General features: G+C 42.7%; 1 protein-coding gene across 1 annotated transcript in view; it reads left to right on the top strand.

Annotated features, from left to right (window-relative positions):
• MYOM3 (myomesin 3) overlaps window positions 1-19,470 on the top strand; it is a 222,094-nt gene that overhangs the window by 77,247 nt on the left and 125,377 nt on the right. Inside the window, exon 6 of the mRNA XM_088460571.1 lies at window positions 12,888-12,983. Coding sequence (XP_088316697.1) covers window positions 12,888-12,983 — 96 coding nt within the window. The remainder of the gene's footprint in view (window positions 1-12,887; window positions 12,984-19,470) is intronic.

Below are 19,470 nucleotides of genomic sequence, written 5' to 3'. Positions count from 1 at the left end.
GCCATTTGCGCCAAAATTCTTCATGGTTTTACTCGAAATATGTGTAGGTGAAAATGGGGAAATCTCCCTGTACTCCAAAAAAAGCCAACATGATATAGGATAACAATATAGAAGTGAATTAGTGCCCTAATAATAGAATTTGAGATTCTTAAATTGTGCCAAATGGCTGTTATATGCATTTTTGTAAAACAGCCATATAATGATAGAGAGCAAGTGTTTTTGGCAATATAAATGTGCTTTTTAAATTTGGGGTGCACTAAAATGCCTATAAGTATGCATTTGTGTCACTTAAAGACACTTTTAAAAAACCCACCTGCAATCTTAAAACCACCTCTCCCATTCATATAGCACCCTCATATACCTGTTCCATTCATATAGCACCCTCATATACCTCTCCCATTCATATAGCACCCTCATATAACTCTCCCATTCATATAGCACTCTCATATACCTGTCCCATTCATATAGCACCCTCATATACCTGTCCCATTCATATAGCACCCTCATATACCTGTCCCATTCATATAGCACCCTCATTTACCTGTCCCATTCATATAGCACCCTCATTTACCTGTACCATTCATATAGCACCCTCATATACCTGTCCCATTCATATAGCACCCTCATATACCTGTCCCATTCATATAGCACCCTCATATACCTGTCCTATTCATATAGCACCCTCATTTACCTGTCCCATTCATATAGCACCCTTATTTACCTGTCCCACATTAATTAAACCATTTTCCTGCATTATTGGCCAAATTAAGCTAATTAAAAATTATTTTTGCCTAATTAGTCCCAAAGGTTGTGAACCAAGGGCCCGATTCAGACCCACTCACTAGGCTGCGTTCACACGCAGCCTACCGATGTTTGCAATCTGCGCAAGCGTATGCATCGCAGTGCACAAACTAGTCCATGCAATCGGGAAGCGTTCGCTCGCTGCGCATAGCCAGCTCGCTAGAATGAGTGACAGGACAAGCCGTTTATGGGTGGTGACAGGGGATGGTCAAAGAAAACAGGGGTGTGGTGGTGCGAACGCAGGCGTGCCTGAGCGTCTTAACGCCGTTTCAGAGGCGTGTATACTTAAGACGCAGCGTCATAGTACACGTCACATGGTTGTTTTACACACTGAAGCACTCGCAATGCTTGCAGTAGAGTATGGTCAACCACAAGTGCTGCGTTCGCTTCCGATGGTACTCGACGTTACCGATTGCTGCATACACTTCCTAGAGATGACGTGGGAAAGTGTGCATCTTAAGACAGGCTGGTGGGCATCTAAATACACACCGCGATCGCACGCCAAGACATAGTGGGCATGCTAATGCCTTGCCGTGCGATTGCAGATTTGCATATTTTCGCTGCGTGCGAACACATCTAACGAGCGGGTCTGAATTGAGCCCCAAGATCCGACATTTTGACATTGAAATAGGGATTTTACCCAACTTTTCACCTGCTCAGGAGGTAGTGAAAACTAATTCATGAAAATTGCATGTCAAAATTCACACCCACGAAAACAGCAGCTAATAGGATAGCGTGATAAGTATAAATTTGCACAATAAGCCTTTTTTGTGAAAAAGCGGCTTATCGCAGCTAATAATAATGAGACTATGAAAACACATAAAATTTAATTAGTTCAAATTACAGTCTTTACAGTGAGAGATATATATATATATATATATACACTGTATATATATATATTAGGGGTGAGCGGGTTCGGATTTCTGAAATCCGAACCCCCCCGAGCCCCCCCGATCCGAGTCCGATCCGAGTCAGGCTCGACTTTTCCCGCCTGACTCGGATCTGACATCGAGGCAAAACGTCATCATCCCGCCTTCCGAGTCTCGCGGGTTTTGGATCCTATATAAGGTACCCGCGTCGGCGCCATTTTCTCACTCGGCTGTGGACAGTGAAGAGGGAGGGTGGGAGTTAGTGCTGTGTAGTGTAGTGTAGTGTAGTGCTGCTGTTGTCCACTACTTCAAAGTCCATAGGGGCTGGCTGTGTTGTGCTGTGCTGCTGTTGTTAATAGGGGCTGTGTCCACTACTTCAAAGTCCATAGGGGCTGGCTGGACTGTGTTGTGCAGTCAGTTCCAAAGTCCTGTGCAGTGTCCCAGTCCTAAAGGGGTGCTGTAGTGTTGTCCAGGGGGTGCTCTGTCCATCAGGGGTGCTCCCCCCAAGTGCTAAAAAAATAATATATTTTCTGTGTTTGTGAATTGTGTGCGCAGTAGCCGCACGTGCATCAACAAAGTAGTGCCAAGCGTGCGCCTGTGTCATAAGTAAAGGGCCGGCTGGCTTGACCGTTAAGGGTGCTGTAACCCCCGAAAGTACACTCCAGTCCAAACCAAAAAAAAAATTATTTTCTGTGTTTGTGAATTGTGTGCGCAGTAGCCGCACGTGCATCAACAAAGTAGTGCCAAGCGTGCGCCTGTGTCATAAGTAAAGGGCCGGCTGGCTTGACCGTTAAGGGTGCTGTAACCCCCGAAAGTACACTCCAGTCCAAACCTAAAAAAAAATTATTTTCTGTGTTTGTGAATTGTGTGCGCAGTAGCCGCACGTGCATCAACAAAGTAGTGCCAAGCGTGCGCCTGTGTCATAAGTAAAGGGCCGGCTGGCTTGACCGTTAAAGGGTGCTGTAACCCCCGAAAGTACACTCCAGTCCAAACCAAAAAAAAATTATTTTCTGTGTTTGTGAATTGTGTGCGCAGTAGCCGCACGTGCATCAACAAAGTAGTGCCAAGCGTGCACCTGTGTCATAAGTAAAGGGCCGGCTCGCTTGACTGTTAAGGGTGCTGTAACCCCCGAAAGTACACTCCAGTCCAAACCAAAAAAAAAATTATTTTCTGTGTTTGTGAATTGTGTGCACTGTGGCTGCACGTGCATCAACAAAGGAGCAGCGCCAAGCGTGCGCCTGTGTCCCATAAGTAAAGAGCCGGCTGGCTCATTTCTTAAAGGGTGGTGTAACCCACAAAGTGCACTACTCTCCAGCAAAAATAAAATAATATTTTCTGTGTTTGTGTGCGCTTTAGCCGCACGTATATATATCAATATAACATAAATGGAGGACCAAACTTTCTCCGATAAAAATAAAATAGGGAAAGATCAAGAACCACTTCCTCCTAGTGCTGTTGCTGCTGCTGGGAGTTGTTCATCATCCCAGAGAGGAAGTAGGAACATCACTACTTTTACTAAACAATTGACCCTCCAACAGTCCCTAGCAATGAGGATGAAGTACGACAGCAGTCATCCTGAAACAAAACGTATAACTGAGGCCTTGACTGCTATGTTGGTGTTAGACGTGCGTCCGGTATCCGACATTAGTGCAGTGGGATTTAGACAATTGATGGAGGTAGTGTGTCCTCGGTTCCAAATCCCGTCTAGATTCCACCTGCATCCTCAAAGCAGCAGCGACAAGCGTGCGTCTGTCTGTTAAAGGGTGGTGACACCCTCAAAGTGTGCTACACAAACAATTAAAATATTGTGCTTTTTTTTTCTGTCTTTGTGAATTGTGTGGGCTGTAGCCGCACCTGCATCCTTAAAGCAGCAGCGACAAGCGTGCGTCTGTCTGTTAAAGGGTGGTGACACCCTCAAAGTGTGCTACACAAACAATAAAAATATTGTTCTTTTTTTTTTCTGTCTTTGTGAATTGTGTGGGCTGTAGCCGCACCTGCATCCTTAAAGCAGCAGCGACAAGCGTGCGTCTGTCTGTTAAAGGGTGGTGACACCCTCAAAGTGTGCTACACAAACAATTAAAATATTGTTCTTTTTTTTTTGGTCTTTGTGAAATGTGTGGGCTGTAGCCGCACCTGCATCCTTAAAGCAGCAGCGACAAGCGTGCGTCTGTCTGTTAAAGGGTGGTGACACCCTCAAAGTGTTCTACACAAACAATTAAAATATTGTTCTTTTTTTTTCGGTCTTTGTGAAATGTGTGGGCTGTAGCCGCACCTGCATCCTTAAAGCAGCAGCGACAAGCGTGCGTCTGTCTGTTAAAGGGTGGTGTAACTCTCAAAGTGTTCCAAAAAATAAAAAACTATTTTTTTGTGTTTGTGACTTGTGTGCGATGTAGCCACACTTGCATCCTCAAAGCAGCAGCGACAAGCGTGCGTCTGTCTGTTAAAGGGTGGTGACACCCTCAAAGTGTGCTACACAAACAATTAAAATATTGTTCTTTTTTTTTTGGTCTTTGTGAAATGTGTGGGATGTAGCCGCACCTGCATCCTTAAAGCAGCAGCGACAAGCGTGCGTTTGTCTGTTAAAGGGTGGTGACACCCTCAAAGTGTTCTACACAAACAATTAAAATATTGTTCTTTTTTTTTCGGTCTTTGTGAAATGTGTGGGCTGTAGCCGCACCTGCATCCTTAAAGCAGCAGCGACAAGCGTGCGTCTGTCTGTTAAAGGGTGGTGACACCCTCAAAGTGTTCTACACAAACAATTAAAATATTGTTCTTTTTTTTCGGTCTTTGTGAAATGTGTGGGCTGTAGCCGCACCTGCATCCTTAAAGCAGCAGCGACAAGCGTGCGTCTGTCTGTTAAAGGATGGTGTAACTCTCAAAGTGTTCCAAAAAATAAAAAACTATTTTTTTAATGTGTTTGTGACTTGTGTGCGATGTAGCCACACTTGCATCCTCAAAGCAGCAGCGACAAGCGTGCGTCTGTCTGTTAAAGGGTGGTGACACCCTCAAAGTGTGCTACACAAACAATTAAAATATTGTTCTTTTTTTTCTGTCTATGTGAATTGTGTGGGCTGTAGCCGCACCTGCATCCTTAAAGCAGCAGCGACAAGCGTGCGTCTGTCTGTTAAAGGGTGGTGACACCTCAAAGTGTTCTACACAAACAATTAAAATATTGTTCTTTTTTTTTCGGTCTTTGTGAAATGTGTGGGCTGTAGCCGCACCTGCATCCTTAAAGCAGCAGCGACAAGCGTGCGTCTGTCTGTTAAAGGGTGGTGACACCTCAAATTGTTCTACACAAACAATTGAAATATTCTTCTTCTTTTTTCTGTCTTTGTGAATTGTGTGGGCTGTAGCCGCACTTGCATCCTCAAAGCAGCAGCGACAAGCGTGCGTCTGTCTGTTAAAGGGTGGTGTAACCCTCAAAGTGTGCTCCACAAACAATAAAAATATTCTTTTTTTTTTCTGTCTTTGTGAATTGTGTGGGCTGTAGCCGCACTTGAATCCTCAAAGCAGCAGCGACAAGCGTGCGTCTGTCTGTTAAAGGATTACATCGGTGACAGCATCCAAGTAGGCATGTCAGACAGTCCATACCTGTACTGGCAGGAAAAATAAGCAATTTGGAGGTCCCTGTACAAACTGGCTCTATTTTACCTGAGTTGCCCCCCCTCCAGTGTGTACTCCGAAAGAGTGTTTAGTGCAGCCGGGAACCTTGTCAGCGAAAGGCGTAGGAGGTTGCTTCCACAAAATGTGGAGAAGATGATGTTCATAAAATGAATTATCAACTCTTCCAGGGAGACCAGCCTCCAGAACGTACAGAGGGACCTGTGGTTCCAGCAGGGACGAATTAATACTCTGTGAGGATGAGGATGTACACACTGAAGAGGGTGAGGAATCGGTGGATGAGGAGGATGAGGATGACATCTTGCCTCCGTAGAGCCAGTTTGTGCAGGGACAGATAAATTGCCAGCTTGTTTTGTGGGGGCCCAAACGAACCAATCATTTCAGCCACAGTTGTGTGGCAGACCCTGGCGCTGAAATGATTGGTTTGTTAAAGTGTGCATGTCCTGTTTATACAACATAAGGGTGGGTGGGAGGGCCCAAGGACAATTCCATCTTGCACCTCTTTTTTTTCTTTGCATTATGTACAGTTTGGGGCCTAGTTTTTCAATACCATCCTGTCTGCCACTGCAGTTTCACGCCTAGATGGGTCACGTGTTTGTGCCGCCCACTTGTGTCGCTTAGCATAGTCATCCAGCTACCTCGGTGCAACCTTTTGGACATAAAAACACTATTGTGAGGTGTGAGGTATTCAGAATAGACTGGAAATGAGTGGAAATTAAGGTTATTGAGGTTAATAATAGCATAGGAGCAGAAAAACCTACAAATTCTGTGATTTTAGCTGTTTTTATGCTTTTTTTCAAAAATATACAGATCCAAAACACAAAACCCAGAACCCAAAACACGCAAGGGTGGTTTTGGCAAAACCAATCCAGATCCAAAACACGAAGAAAGATCCAGATCCAAAACCAAAACACAAAACACGAAAAGTGGCCGGTGCACACCCCTAATATATATGTGTGTGTTTGTGTATGTATGTATATATATATATATATATATATATATATAGCAATGCAAATAAGTGTCACTCTTCGGACTTAGCAATAAGACATCACATAAGGTCATATGGTCAACATTTCAAGTTTTAATCCAAACTCGTCATCAGGACATACATATAACAATACAAAAACCCTCACCGCGTGTGCCACCAAAGCAGCTCCACCTCCAACTCACTCGTGAGGTCCCAGCCACTGCCGATGAACTAGAGCATGTAAGTGGATATCTTATCGTATATTTTTGTCCAGTATGAGGGTGGGTAAAAGATTTGTCAGTTATCATATGGCTGCATGTTATACAACCAATGCACTTATGGCAATCTGCATTTTTTGTTTGCATATTACTAGATCTATTGACCAAGTTGGTAATGTCCGATTTTACTATATGTTCCCTGAGGTTTTTGCCTCTTTTTAGGCACAAAAGGATCCTTGTCTGTTTAAGACTTTTAAGATCCTTATCTTGTTCTATATAGGCCAAAGATTACGTGTAGTCTGGTGTTGTGTACCTACGTGGCCAATGTATATGTTTGTCAGTTTTCTCTTTAATACTTTTTTTCAACAGGTCATTCCTACTTAGTTGATCTACCTTCTGTCTTGCTTGTATTAAAGTCTGAGATGCATATCCCCTATCTCTAAATTTATTACACATCTTGTTTAGATCATCATCTAATTTGTCCTGATCACTTGTGATTCTTTTGACTCTAACTAGTTGAGAGAAGGGTAGACTTTTCTTAGTTGCCATTGGGTGGTGATTAGACGCTATGAGTAACGTATTGCGATCTGTGGGCTTGGTAAAGATATATGTATTAATTTTATTATTTTCTCTTTTGAGGGTAACGTCCAAGTAATTGACCTCTTCCAAACTTAAATGGAAAGTAAATTTTATTGGACAATCTCTGCTATTAATATCATCCATTAAACTGACAAAATCACTATGGTTCCCCTGCCAGAATAGAAGTACATCGTCTATATACAGACAATAAAATTTGATTCTGTCTCTGACATCTCTGCTAAAGAAGAAATCTCTTTCAATGGAAAACATGTAGGTATTCGCATAAGCCGGAGCTACATGCAAACCCATTGCACATCCTATGCATTGTAGATAGAACTGGCCATTAAAATAAAATAATTCTTATGTAATACCTGTTCAAGCAATGATAAGAACATTTTTTATTCAGGACCCTTATATAGATCATTATTATGTAATAGATCAAAGGTAGCCCTGATACCTTCCTGGTGAGGTATATTGGTAGAAAGGCTAACTATGTCAAGGGTACACATCCACAAGTTTGTGGTCAAATCCTCTAAATCTTGTAATTTATTTAGCAACATAGTTGTATCCTTAAGACATGTACCCTGAGCCTGCACACAGGGTTGTATGTAATAGTCAAGATATTCTGATACATTACTCAAAAGTGAGCCCCTTGCTGATATAATTGGACGACCCGGATGTCTGTCCAAACTTTTGTGTATCTTCGGGACACTGTACAAAAGGGGGGGCCATTAGATGGTCTGTTTTAAGAAAATCACCAGTATTAGTATCTATAATCTTGTTGCTTATGGCATTATCAATGATACAGTCCAACTGTTCCTTATATATTTCTGTAGGGTTATTTTCTAGTTTTACATAGACAGTCTCATCCAGTGGCGGGCTGGGCCGGGGGGCAGGGTGCCATGTGCCCCCCGGGCTGCAGCGTCACAGACTGCACCGAGTGTGTAGCGCTGACCGGACGGAGTTCGGTCAGCGCTACACAGCACAAACACACAGCCGCCGGCTCCGGCAGCTGTGTGTTTGCTTAAGCAGCTGATGAGAGTCAGACAGACTCTCATCGGCTGCTGCTCCTACTGCCAGAGCCGGACATCTTCCGGCTCCCGCAGTGGGTAATGGGAGTGACGCGTCACTCCCATAATGCAAAGCGACGGATGGAGGAGCTGATCTCGGCGGCGGGACCAGGAGCAGGAGCGGGTGTCAGGTAAGTGTGTTTTTTTTTATTTTTATTATGTCTCTACTGCGGGGGGGGGGATACTGGGAGCACTACAGGGGGGGAATACTACTGGGAATACTACAGGGGGGGAATACTACTGGGAGCATTATAAGGAGGGGACTACTGGGAGCACTACAGGGGGGAATACTACTGGGGGCACTACAAGGGGGGGACTACTGGGAGCACTACAGGGGTGGAATACTACTGGGAGCACTACAGGGGGGGAATACTACTGGGGCACTACAAGGGCGGGACTCCTGGGAGCACTACAGGGGGGAAATACTACTGGGGGCACTACAAGGGGGGGGAATACTACTGGGGGCACTACAAGGGGGGGAATACTACTACTGGGGCACTACAAGGAGGGGGGACTACTACTACTGGGGGCACTACAAGGTGGGGACTACTACTACTGGGGGCACTACAAGGGGGGGGACTACTACTACTGGGGGCACTACAAGGGGGGGACTACTACTACTGGGGGCACTACAAGGGCAGGACTACTACTACTGGGGGCACTACAAGGGGGAGACTACTACTGGGGGGGACTACTACTAGGGGCACCACAAGGGGAGGGGAGTACTACTAGGGGCACTACATAGGGGGGAGGGGACTACCACTGGGGGCACTGCATCGAGGGACAACTGCTGGGGGCTCTATATAAAGGGCAATAGTGGGGGGTACTGCATAGGGGGAAGACTACAACTGGGGCCACTATTTAAGGGGCACTGCATAAGGGTTACCACTACTGGGGGCACTATATAAGGGGCTTACTACTGGGGGCACAAGGGGCACTGCATAGGGGGGATCACTACTGGGGGCACTACTGGAGGCCTGCATAAGGGTGTCCTCCTGTGGCACAGGGTGGCACTGCATATGGGCACTACGACAGGGGGCTGCCCCTAATCTTTATTTTTACCTTACATTAATCCCATATGGACCTGCCTCCTCCCTAGAACACTTGAGGGGGGGGCGCCGTAGCACGCACGTTCTGTCGGGCACCCTGGCTACATGCTGCTCCTCTGCCAGGGCCGCCTGCATGCATTTGCCCCCCAGGCTAAAAGTTGCCAGCCAGGGCCTGGTCTCATCTTTTAATTGCCTCTCCAATTCTTCCTTATAATGACTGAGATCTTGGATAACCAGGCCGCCATCTTTGTCCGCTGGTCGAAATATAACATCAACATAGGAGCTTAGGTCTTTCATGGCACTATGTTCTTCTTGTGAGAGGTTATATCTAATATGAGACATTTCTTTATTAGTAAGATCCGTTACTTCTACGTCCAGTGCCCTCATAAAGCTTTGTATGGAAAGATTATTAGAGACCGGATCGAAATGTGATTTTTTACGAAAAATCTTGTCATATTTATCAGCAGGAATTTTTACTACTCCAAAGAACTCTTTTAGTTTTAATTGCCGATGTAGCATGTGTTGTTCCACTTTCCACTTAAAATTATTAAAAGGGGTGGTTGGTATAAAACTTAACCTCTTATTTAGGACCCTCATTTCTGCTGTAGTGAATGTTCTTGATGACAGATTGAAGACTGCATTTATTTGTTGTGTGCCCTGCTCTTGCCTCTGTTGTTACAGCGGCACTGTCCACCTCTCCAAGTGGTCCTCCTCCACCTCGTCCGCGTCTCACACAGATATTCACCCCTAAAGGGGGTCTACGGCTGGCATGGGCAACTAAGGGTGGAAAAAGACTATCATCTCCCGAGGATGAGCATGCCTCACTAGATGTCTGAAGGTCCAATTGTGGATAATGGCGGAGTGATGCAAAAGTACGGGATCTACCCCTATCCGTATTAGATCCTGCTAGCCATCTATACACTTGTTGTTCTGAATAGTCCTTATTAACTTTACCAAATTTTTCTTTTTGGAAATTAACTAATTCCTTTTTGTATGTGGCAATTTGCTGGGTAAGTTTATCAATCCATTGATTAGAGGTATCTTTTGTCAGGGTTTTAAGAAGTAATTGTTCAAAATCCTTGAAATTATACATAGCTGAATCAATATGTCACAATCTGCTACTAGTACAGAAACAGGAGGTTTTAGCAGGCTGAAGTTACCAGTAGGGGGGACCCTTTCCTTCTCTGAAAGCGAGAGCGAAGCAATATGGTTCAGTGAGAGATTGGAGGACGTGAGTGGGGAACTTACCCCTGAAGAAATCTTTCATACGTTACTTAAATTAAAGAAAAAAGAAACAGATTTTCTGCTCCATGGGATTACACTATCCGAATACCATCGAGAAAAAAAGATCCCAAGGGAATTCAGGGTCAGAAATGTTCCTACAATCGGCAGATTTAACCATGAGTTCTGCCGACATTGGGTTGCCGTGCTAAATAAATGTGCATTCGACCTCATTACCTTGGTCATAGAAGAAGCAGCACGTGAATTAACCACCTATAAACACAAGATCAAAGAATTTGAACAATTACATCTTAAAACCCTGAGACGCCGCACGTGCGCACTGGCCGACCATCAACACGCTTGTGAGAGCTATTCGCTCGCGAGCGGGTCTGAATCAGGCCCATAGTGCCGTGAAAGACCTAAGCTCCTATGTTGATGTTATATTTCGACCAGCGGACAAAGGTGGCGGCCTGGTTATCCAAGATCTCAGTCATTATAAGGCAGAATTGGAGAGGCAATTAAAAGACGAGACTGTCCATGTAAAACTAGAAAATAACCCTACAGAAATATATAAGGAACAGTTGGACTGTATCATTGATAATGCCATAAGCAACAAGATTATAGATACTAATACTGGTGATTTTCTTAAGACAGACCATCCAAAGGCCCCCCTTTTGTACATTGTCCTGAAGATACACAAACTTTTGGACAGACCTCCAGGTCGTCCAATTATATCAGCAAGGGGCTCACTTTTGAGTAATGTATCAGAATATCTTGATTATTACATACAGCCCTGTGTGCAGGCCAGAGCTGGATTTAGATCTCATGGGGCCCTAGGCAAGATACCAGTTTGGGGCCCTCCTCACTCAAACAATTCATAGCACTATGGCCCTCATTCAGAGGCGGTCACTAGGGTGCATTCGGTCGTATCATAAAAGAGCGAGAAAATGCAAATCAAGCGCAAAATCGCAGCGCACATTCACAATGAAAACACACCTCCTGAGTCTCGTAAAGGGGTGAGCGAGGATCAGGCTGCTACAGAGCTCATCACATTTGGAATTGTCTCCAGTTGTTTAGTTCTTCTTAAGGACCAAATTGTGTATGAACTTCTGTAGTGAACAATTTTTGGTCCTTATTAGGGACTTTTTATCTTACCAGTGGTCTACTGGATCACGTATTTTTGCGATGTATATACCCCTGATCAAGTCCTAACGGACGAAACGCGTTGGGTTGAGAATTTAATAAGTTCATTGGTCTGAAGTGAAAAATCTTCCTATTGGAAAGCTTTAATCCCAAATCGGAAATAGGATAATTACTATCTTCTTCCACTGTCAGAACCAGTGGACAAAATGATCGTGTAAGCAATTTTTATAAACTGTCTTATTGTCAATTGACAAATTTTAACAAATATTTAAAAATATACCTATTGTTTATTACATCTAATAGTAGGCCTTTGGGCCATTTTTTGGGTGTATTCTTTTGGTGAGTGGGTCTTTTGTAGATATTCATTTCTTGAGTTCATGGTATCCGTCTTCAACTTCCTTGGAGCATTTATCAAAAGAAGAGATTCTCTCAAAAAAGGACTTCAAACCAGGACTTGGTGCTAATTATTGAACATTCTGGAAATGTTTTGACACACTTAAAAGTACATTTGTTTTGCGCCCTCTAAGGATATTTTTTTGTTATTTATTTGTTGGGTTCCCACTAACAGGGGTTCCACTTGAGGTGCAGCAAAACTGCAGCAAAACCTTTTGTTAGCGCAGAATAAGGGCATTTAGTATATATATATTTGTGGTTCAGAGTACTGTTTTCCTACCATAAACATCTGGAAAACAGTACCCTGAACCTAGGGCCTGATTCATTACAGATAGTTATTGCGATCGCGACAGCGTTTACGCACGCAGTCTCACTGCGAAAATATGTTAATGATTGCAATTGCAATGCCATCGCAGCCAAACATAAGGGTGCCCACTTTACCTCATACACATCTGTAATACTATGCAAGTCTGCAAAATCATTGGTAACATCGAGTACCATCGGAGCCTCACGCATACTTGCACAAGCTAACGTAATTGCATGCAGTGAAAGCCCAAGCTGCGTAAGGCATCGCAATGGCTATTTTATGCATGCCCCTGTAAAGGCGTTCAAATGCACTAGAACGCCTGCGTTTCGCTGACCACCCCTCTCCCCCCCACCCCCCGTCACCACCCCCAACTGGTCACTTCCTGTCAATCACTCTGCGATGGGTCTGTGTAGTCACTGTGATCGCAGTCCCGATCGCAGTGGATTTTTTGCGCACGCGCACTGAGATACACATGCGCAGAATGCAACAATCGGCCGATTGAGTGCATAATCACAGTTGTGATCGGTAATGAATCAGGCCCCTAATCATAAATAGATGATACAATATGTGTCATTATCATTGTAAATTTAGTAATACTGTATATGATTTCAGTATTTTTGCTAACCTATTACTGTGACTATATTTACAGGTTTAAAAATGGACAGCCTATTGACCTGCGATCATCACCACCTGGGAAATATCAAATCCTTAATGAATTTGGAATGCTTACTTTGAAGATCCGCAGGTAAAGCCATTATGCTACATTTGTAAATCTTGTAGGTTAATATTGTAAAATGGATGTGTGTTAGAAGAGTGTGTCTGTGGGTACAACATAAATTAGCTCAGGTCAACTTGGGGGCCTGGCGTGTTATGGCAGTGAAACCACAACCCAAACATGGCCCCTTCAGAAGTAGCTTATTTCAGGCACCCTGCAGGCCAAATACAGGTGCCACTGGACAGTGATGGAGCCACCCCCTCAGCTGTGCACTATGGGCTTACACATACCTCCCTAGTTATGACCCTGCACACACTTACATCCAGTGCTGTCGTCCTCTCTTGCTGGGACATGTAAGGAGGGTCATGACCCAGGTGTGACATGCTCTTGGCAGGAGAAGGAGGGGCAAGTACAACACACACAGAGGGGGAAGTAAAGAAAGGGATTGATCAGGATGATCTAAAGCTGGGTACACATTAGCCGATGTATACCCAGCGCAATATTGCCGGCGACAGGACCTGGCATGCGGCAAGGGCATACACACGGGGCAGAGACATGTCATGCTGCATTTTGCGGAATGACATCATTAGAGGCATCCCCTGTTGGCCCTGTAGTAGGGCCAACAGGCAATGTCGCTAACGAACCGTGGGAGTGTGCGCATATCATGGGTACTAGACGATGTACCAGATATGTCGCTCTGATCGGAAGACTTATCGTCTAGTGTTTAGTTTACCCACCTTAAAGGTGGCTGGTCCCAGGATAGAGGTCACAGGAGATCCCCATACCCCAATTAGTAAGCCAGAGAGGATGTTTTTGGTTAACTGGAACACCCCCCCCACACTTGAACTGTGTACCTTATAGTCTACTATAAGAGCCATACCTCACACTATATTGTCTGTATGGAGGGGGTTGGCCAATATGATGATTTGCATAATTTTAGCCCTGCCCCTGCACTGCGGACTCGCCTTAAGAAGAGCCCGGTCCCACCCCCTGAGTGGTCAACTACGTCTCCATTCCAGATGTGTCCTAGAGAGGAGAGACGGAAAGTTGGAATGTATGGATCATCAAGACCAGGACCATGGCACTGAAGGGCTTGTGTAGACTGCAGCAGCGTTCTTACTGTCACAGTGCATTGTTGCTATTTGGAAACTGAGTTTGCGCAAAAAAACAAAAGTCATGCACATTTGGAAAGCGCAGTAGAATTAAATTAGTTATGTGAGAAAGTGAGGAACCAACGGACTTTCAAAGCAGCAGACTATTTAATGACTGGTTAAAAAAAATATCTGAAGGTTAAAGAATAAAATAATTGTATGGAGTGGTGCGAATCTGAGCCAATGAAATTAACATTTTCAATTTGGATTCAGTAGCCTTACAAAAAAATCAATAAATAATTTCTATATGGCAAAGTATATTAATAACAAAATATATAAACTCTTGTTAGTATCTTATCTGAGCTAACTTGCATGTTGCAAGACCTTCTAGGCCTGTATTGCAATTCTTGCCTGCTTGCCTGCCTGCCAAAGCCCTATTTCTTGCTATAAGCATGCCAGGCTGGTAAATAAGTAGCTGGAGAATCTCCAGAATATGATCTCAGTTAGAAATCAAGTGGCAGAGGGATATTGGGATTAAATAAGAGTAAATAAATAGAGCTATGGTCAAATATATTGTCATGTAATACTAAGTAAATAAAGCACATGCATTTGTAACACTGCCTATAGACAATGTAGCAGTTAGAGAGCTTGGAAGGCCATTTTTTGTTAAACACTGCCATCTAGAGGAAAATTATTTAAATGTAGACTATCACTGTTTTAAAATAACAATACTATTCTTCTTTTAATTTAAATTTAAAGCAGGTACTGTAATTTATCACATTGACTAGTTGGAAAATATTACAGATTTTGAAAACGACAGTCATGAAAAACTGGTACATACTATTGTATTGATAAAAAAAATTCTAATCAGCTAGTAGATATGTAATAACTATTGACTTATTATTAATATTATTATTATCTTCCTGGCCCACATCTGTTATTGACCTCAGTCAGTGGTATTGAGATGGGTGTGCAGGGGGTTGTTACATGTGAATCAGTTTTTAGCAAGGCAAGATAGATATGGGGCCAAATGTAATAGGGTGAGAGTTTGGAAAATGTGAGAGTTTAGCAGTAAGCTCTCACATTGGTCGAGTTTTATCCTCAAAATGGGAAAATATCTGGATAAGAGTTTTAATCGTGAGAGTTTTTAGAGTCTAAAAACTTGCGAGTTTGCATGTTCTAGGATTCTATTACATTGGCCGAGTTTAAAAAGTATGAGAGTTTACTGCTAAACCCTCACATTTTCTAAATGCTCATCCTATTACATTTGGCCCATGATGTTTCTAACAATATTTAGCATGAAGGGGTTAGAATCAGAAGAAATTATATTTTATTTGTGGGACAATCAAACTTATGGCCCAGCACTGGGTACATTGGTTAAATTCCATCCAGGGTTTATGTGGGTTACACTGATGGGTTTATTGACTTCAGACAAAGTTAAATATTTTTTTTAATTTAGGGATTCTCCCTATTGATCATTCCCTCTAACCTGCTGTGACAACCATGCTTCACATAGTAATCAAGAACTTTTTAGGAATCTGCACCTGAAATCCCGGGACTGGACTTCCAGATCCAGTTCTCCTGTGTGACCCAGCAAACCCAGTAGGGACCCTGACTGGCTGGCAGTATCAACAGGAAGCTGTCCTTGCAATTTGTTTATGTAAAGAGCCCTGAAAAGGTTTTTCTATTGCTGCGATGAATGATGATATAAAGTCTGTCTTTTGGGGACTTATTGATAAACAAACCCCTAAATTTTCTCAGTAAAGTGCTGCATTATAAATACAATATAAATAAATAACTATAAATACATAAAAGTTTGCTATAAATAAAGTCTAGATACTTGACAGAAAAAAAGCTTTATGTTGCACGTTGCTGTCAGGAATAAAGTGAGAGCTGAATGAGTGAAGTGCAATTTGAATTGAGCAAGACATGATTAGCAGTTCCCTCACCCAACCTGTACATTACATGCTCAGATGTACCATGGCTATGCTAACTGTGAGTGTAAACATACAGTATGTATGTGCTGACCTATGTAAGTAGCTGTGTGAGTCCTATTGCAACAACTCTATAAAGATAAGTGCAACATATCCAGAGTGACAGAAAGAAGGGGGGGGGGGGGTCATGGTATGCCTTACAATGCAGAGGTTTGATCTTGTCATAGTGAAATACTGGGGTTGAAGATATCAGACAAATGTAAACTTCGGTCTAGAGGTCAAATCATACTTGCCAATTCTCCCTGATTGACAGGGAGTCACCCTGAAATAGTAGCAATCTCCCTGACTCTCTGGTTGCAACTTACCCTCATTATGTAGCTGTTATACACTTAAATTCAGAACAATATAATCATTATCATATCCCTGCATAAGGCACAATGATCTCTATGGCTACATATATACATATATCTTATATAAGGTTTCTCTTAACCACTTATAAGGAACCCCTTGTAAAACACAATACAGTGTAAATCCTGAAAAGTATCAACAAATACACCATGTAGACAAAAAGCGATTGGACACTGACAGCAAATAGATCAACAAGTTTTTATTGACGTCAGTACTTTGTAGGTCCACCACATGCAGTGATTACTGCAGACACCCTTCTTGGTAAACTGTCCACAAGTATGTTTTGTCATTCCGCCTTTTTGTGACACTGAAGAAGGTTAAGTCGGCCTAGAACGCACCTGTCGCTCCAATTCGTCCCAAAGGTTCACAATGGGGTTAAGATCTGGACTCTGAGCTGGCCAGTCCATCCGGGTTACCGAATTTCTCTATACCAGTCCATCGTCACCCTGTAAACATGACAGGTGGCATTGTCGCCCTGATAAAAACATTAGTTGTTTCCGTAGAACTGCTACAATTTTGGAGCACAGAGTTATTGAGATCATCTCTATACTTTTCAGAGTTAATGTGACCATGCCTTACAATATAGATGTTACCAACTGCTTTGGGGCTTATCTACATTTGGATGTAAATCAATTTTATGGCACGCCTTTCAGATGTAGCAGTACATGTCCACTTTACCACCACACTCATAGGTGCTGCTTTCACAATCTCTCTGAAATTATTTTTCAAAAGTAGGAAAGTATGGATGACATGACCCACATATCTGATGGGGTGTGTCAAAAATGTGTTATATTCTGACAGGAGCAGTTTGTGTGTTTTGGGGCAACTGGATTGGCAGAATGGGGGATGTGATTATGCAATTCTCTTCATATCACACCCGATGGCCCACCTACCCACCCCCATAGTCCCTCTCTGAGGGTGGTAGATAAAAAATACACACACAAGGGAGTGCTATAGTAAAAAGTTACAAATTCATTTAATATAACATAATTGTTAGAATATATTTTACACCTTACATGTAATAAAACCACTTAATATAGCCAAAAATAATTAAAATATATAAAAAACTAGTATAGAATAGGGCAAAATAACCTCAAGAAGAACAGATATAAAGTCCACTGAGCCTTTAGAAATCCGTTTAAAATGCAGGGATCCACTTTGTGAAATAACATGTACATTTATCCAGGTATACAATATAAGGATCAGTAAGCCCAAATACTGGCTTTTCAAGCTCAACCTCCTCACCGTGAATCAACCTCACCACCTTGCAGATCTTGATCCCCAGAACTCAAGTAGCAGCGGTGGGAGGGCAACACCCCAGTGAATTACGCACCCCGTGAGATGTACATACAACCACCTGATGTTGAAGATGGAGCTGTGTCAGCGGGAGCAACACATCATCGGCAGGTGTTTAGGGAGAGAGACGCAGATGGAGTAGCATAATAGATCCAAATTGCTTGTATCCACGGGGTCCCGATTGTTCTCATATAAATCACTGTAATCTGTGGCAATAGTGGGCAAGCCTGCGGATAAGTCCTTGACCAGTTTCTCCATCATAAACATGTAACGGTTTCTTCAGAAGGGTATTGCAGGTATCTCACAGGTAAGATATTTAAATGTGTCATAGCCAATAGCTTCCATCCAACAATTAACTTGACCAAACAGTCACAGCTGTATTTAATTAGGAGAGAGGAGGGAAGTCTGCTGGTGAACAAAACTTTTTTGTAACAGTTTAACATACGGATAATCGTAATTCAACAAGTCATTACCAAAAAAAACTTTGATAATAATAATAAACAACCAATTACATAGAGAAAAATAAATATTACATATTAAATAATTAAAACTATAATGGCATCATGGAGAGACACAGACATCAACATAAAAATGAATTTAGATGATATATATATATATATATATTACCAAGCAGGCGGCACTCTGTACAGCAAATGAAGGCTTCAACACAGGGATATCACCAACGTTTCGGAGCCACTTTAATACTCCATCATCAAGGTCAAATAACATAGTACAAACAACACACATAAATACTCACAAACATCACCACGTGAGGTCCGAGCCGCCCGGCGTCCGGTATCGGGTCACCCCGTCATGACATCACATCACCTGATCAGCATGCTGGCACCGCTTGATGATGCGTCAGCTTCAGAGATCAGGGAGAACGCCCCTCAGTAGCGTCCCGGTTACCCGGGCAACGCGCGGCTGGAAACCTGTACATAAAAACCGTATTGACACATGGTTAAATGATCTTAAATCATAAACAGCACAATAAAATACAGTAAATTCATTATACTAAATGTAATATTGATGAGTACAACAATCATCCTTCATAACATAGAAGCATCGGTAGTCAGATTCCTAGAGGCAAATCACATCCAGTCCCTAACTATGTTGTAGTAAAATGGTCATATAGACAGCCTAGTGCTAGCTGATATATACTATACAGTTACCAACTCACAGTGATCAACCACCAAGGACCCATAATATGAAATATCTATAAAATATTCATAAAATATTCATAAATATACCTGTAACCTGCAAACACCTTAATCCTTTCATATAAACTAGTAATAAAGTATCTGAGCTAACCCAGATATTGTTTATAAAAAACAGTGTAATCCCAAACTTTCATTCAGTCCTCTAGGAGCCAATGAATCTAACCTGAAAATCCAACAGGATTCACATTGGAGTAATCTCCGTGATCTATCCCCCCCACGTGGAGATATTGGGATGTGATCAATTATCATATAGCGTAATGCAGATAGATTATGTTTGTTGGTTGCAAAATGACGAGCAACCGGCTGATCGCTATTACCTGAGGTCAATGTCGCCCGAATGGCGGATCTGTGCACTGCCATACGTTCCCTCAGGGTCCTATCGGTCTTTCCAATATAAATGAATCTGCAAGGACAAATAATCATGTAAACTATGTATTTTGTAGTACATGTAACACGATGCCTTATAAAGAATCTTTTACCACTATAAGGATGACAAAAACTTTGTCCTGTAATAAGTGACCTACAGGTTAAACAATTTAAGCATTTATAGCATCCTAGTTTAGGACGT

The sequence above is a fragment of the Taudactylus pleione genome, unplaced genomic scaffold (assembly GCF_031769625.1).
Source record: "Taudactylus pleione unplaced genomic scaffold, aTauple2 ptg000007l, whole genome shotgun sequence".
Taxonomy (NCBI): domain Eukaryota; kingdom Metazoa; phylum Chordata; class Amphibia; order Anura; family Myobatrachidae; genus Taudactylus; species Taudactylus pleione.
Note: the sequence above shows the minus strand (reverse complement) of the source record. Positions and strands in the feature narration are given on the sequence as shown.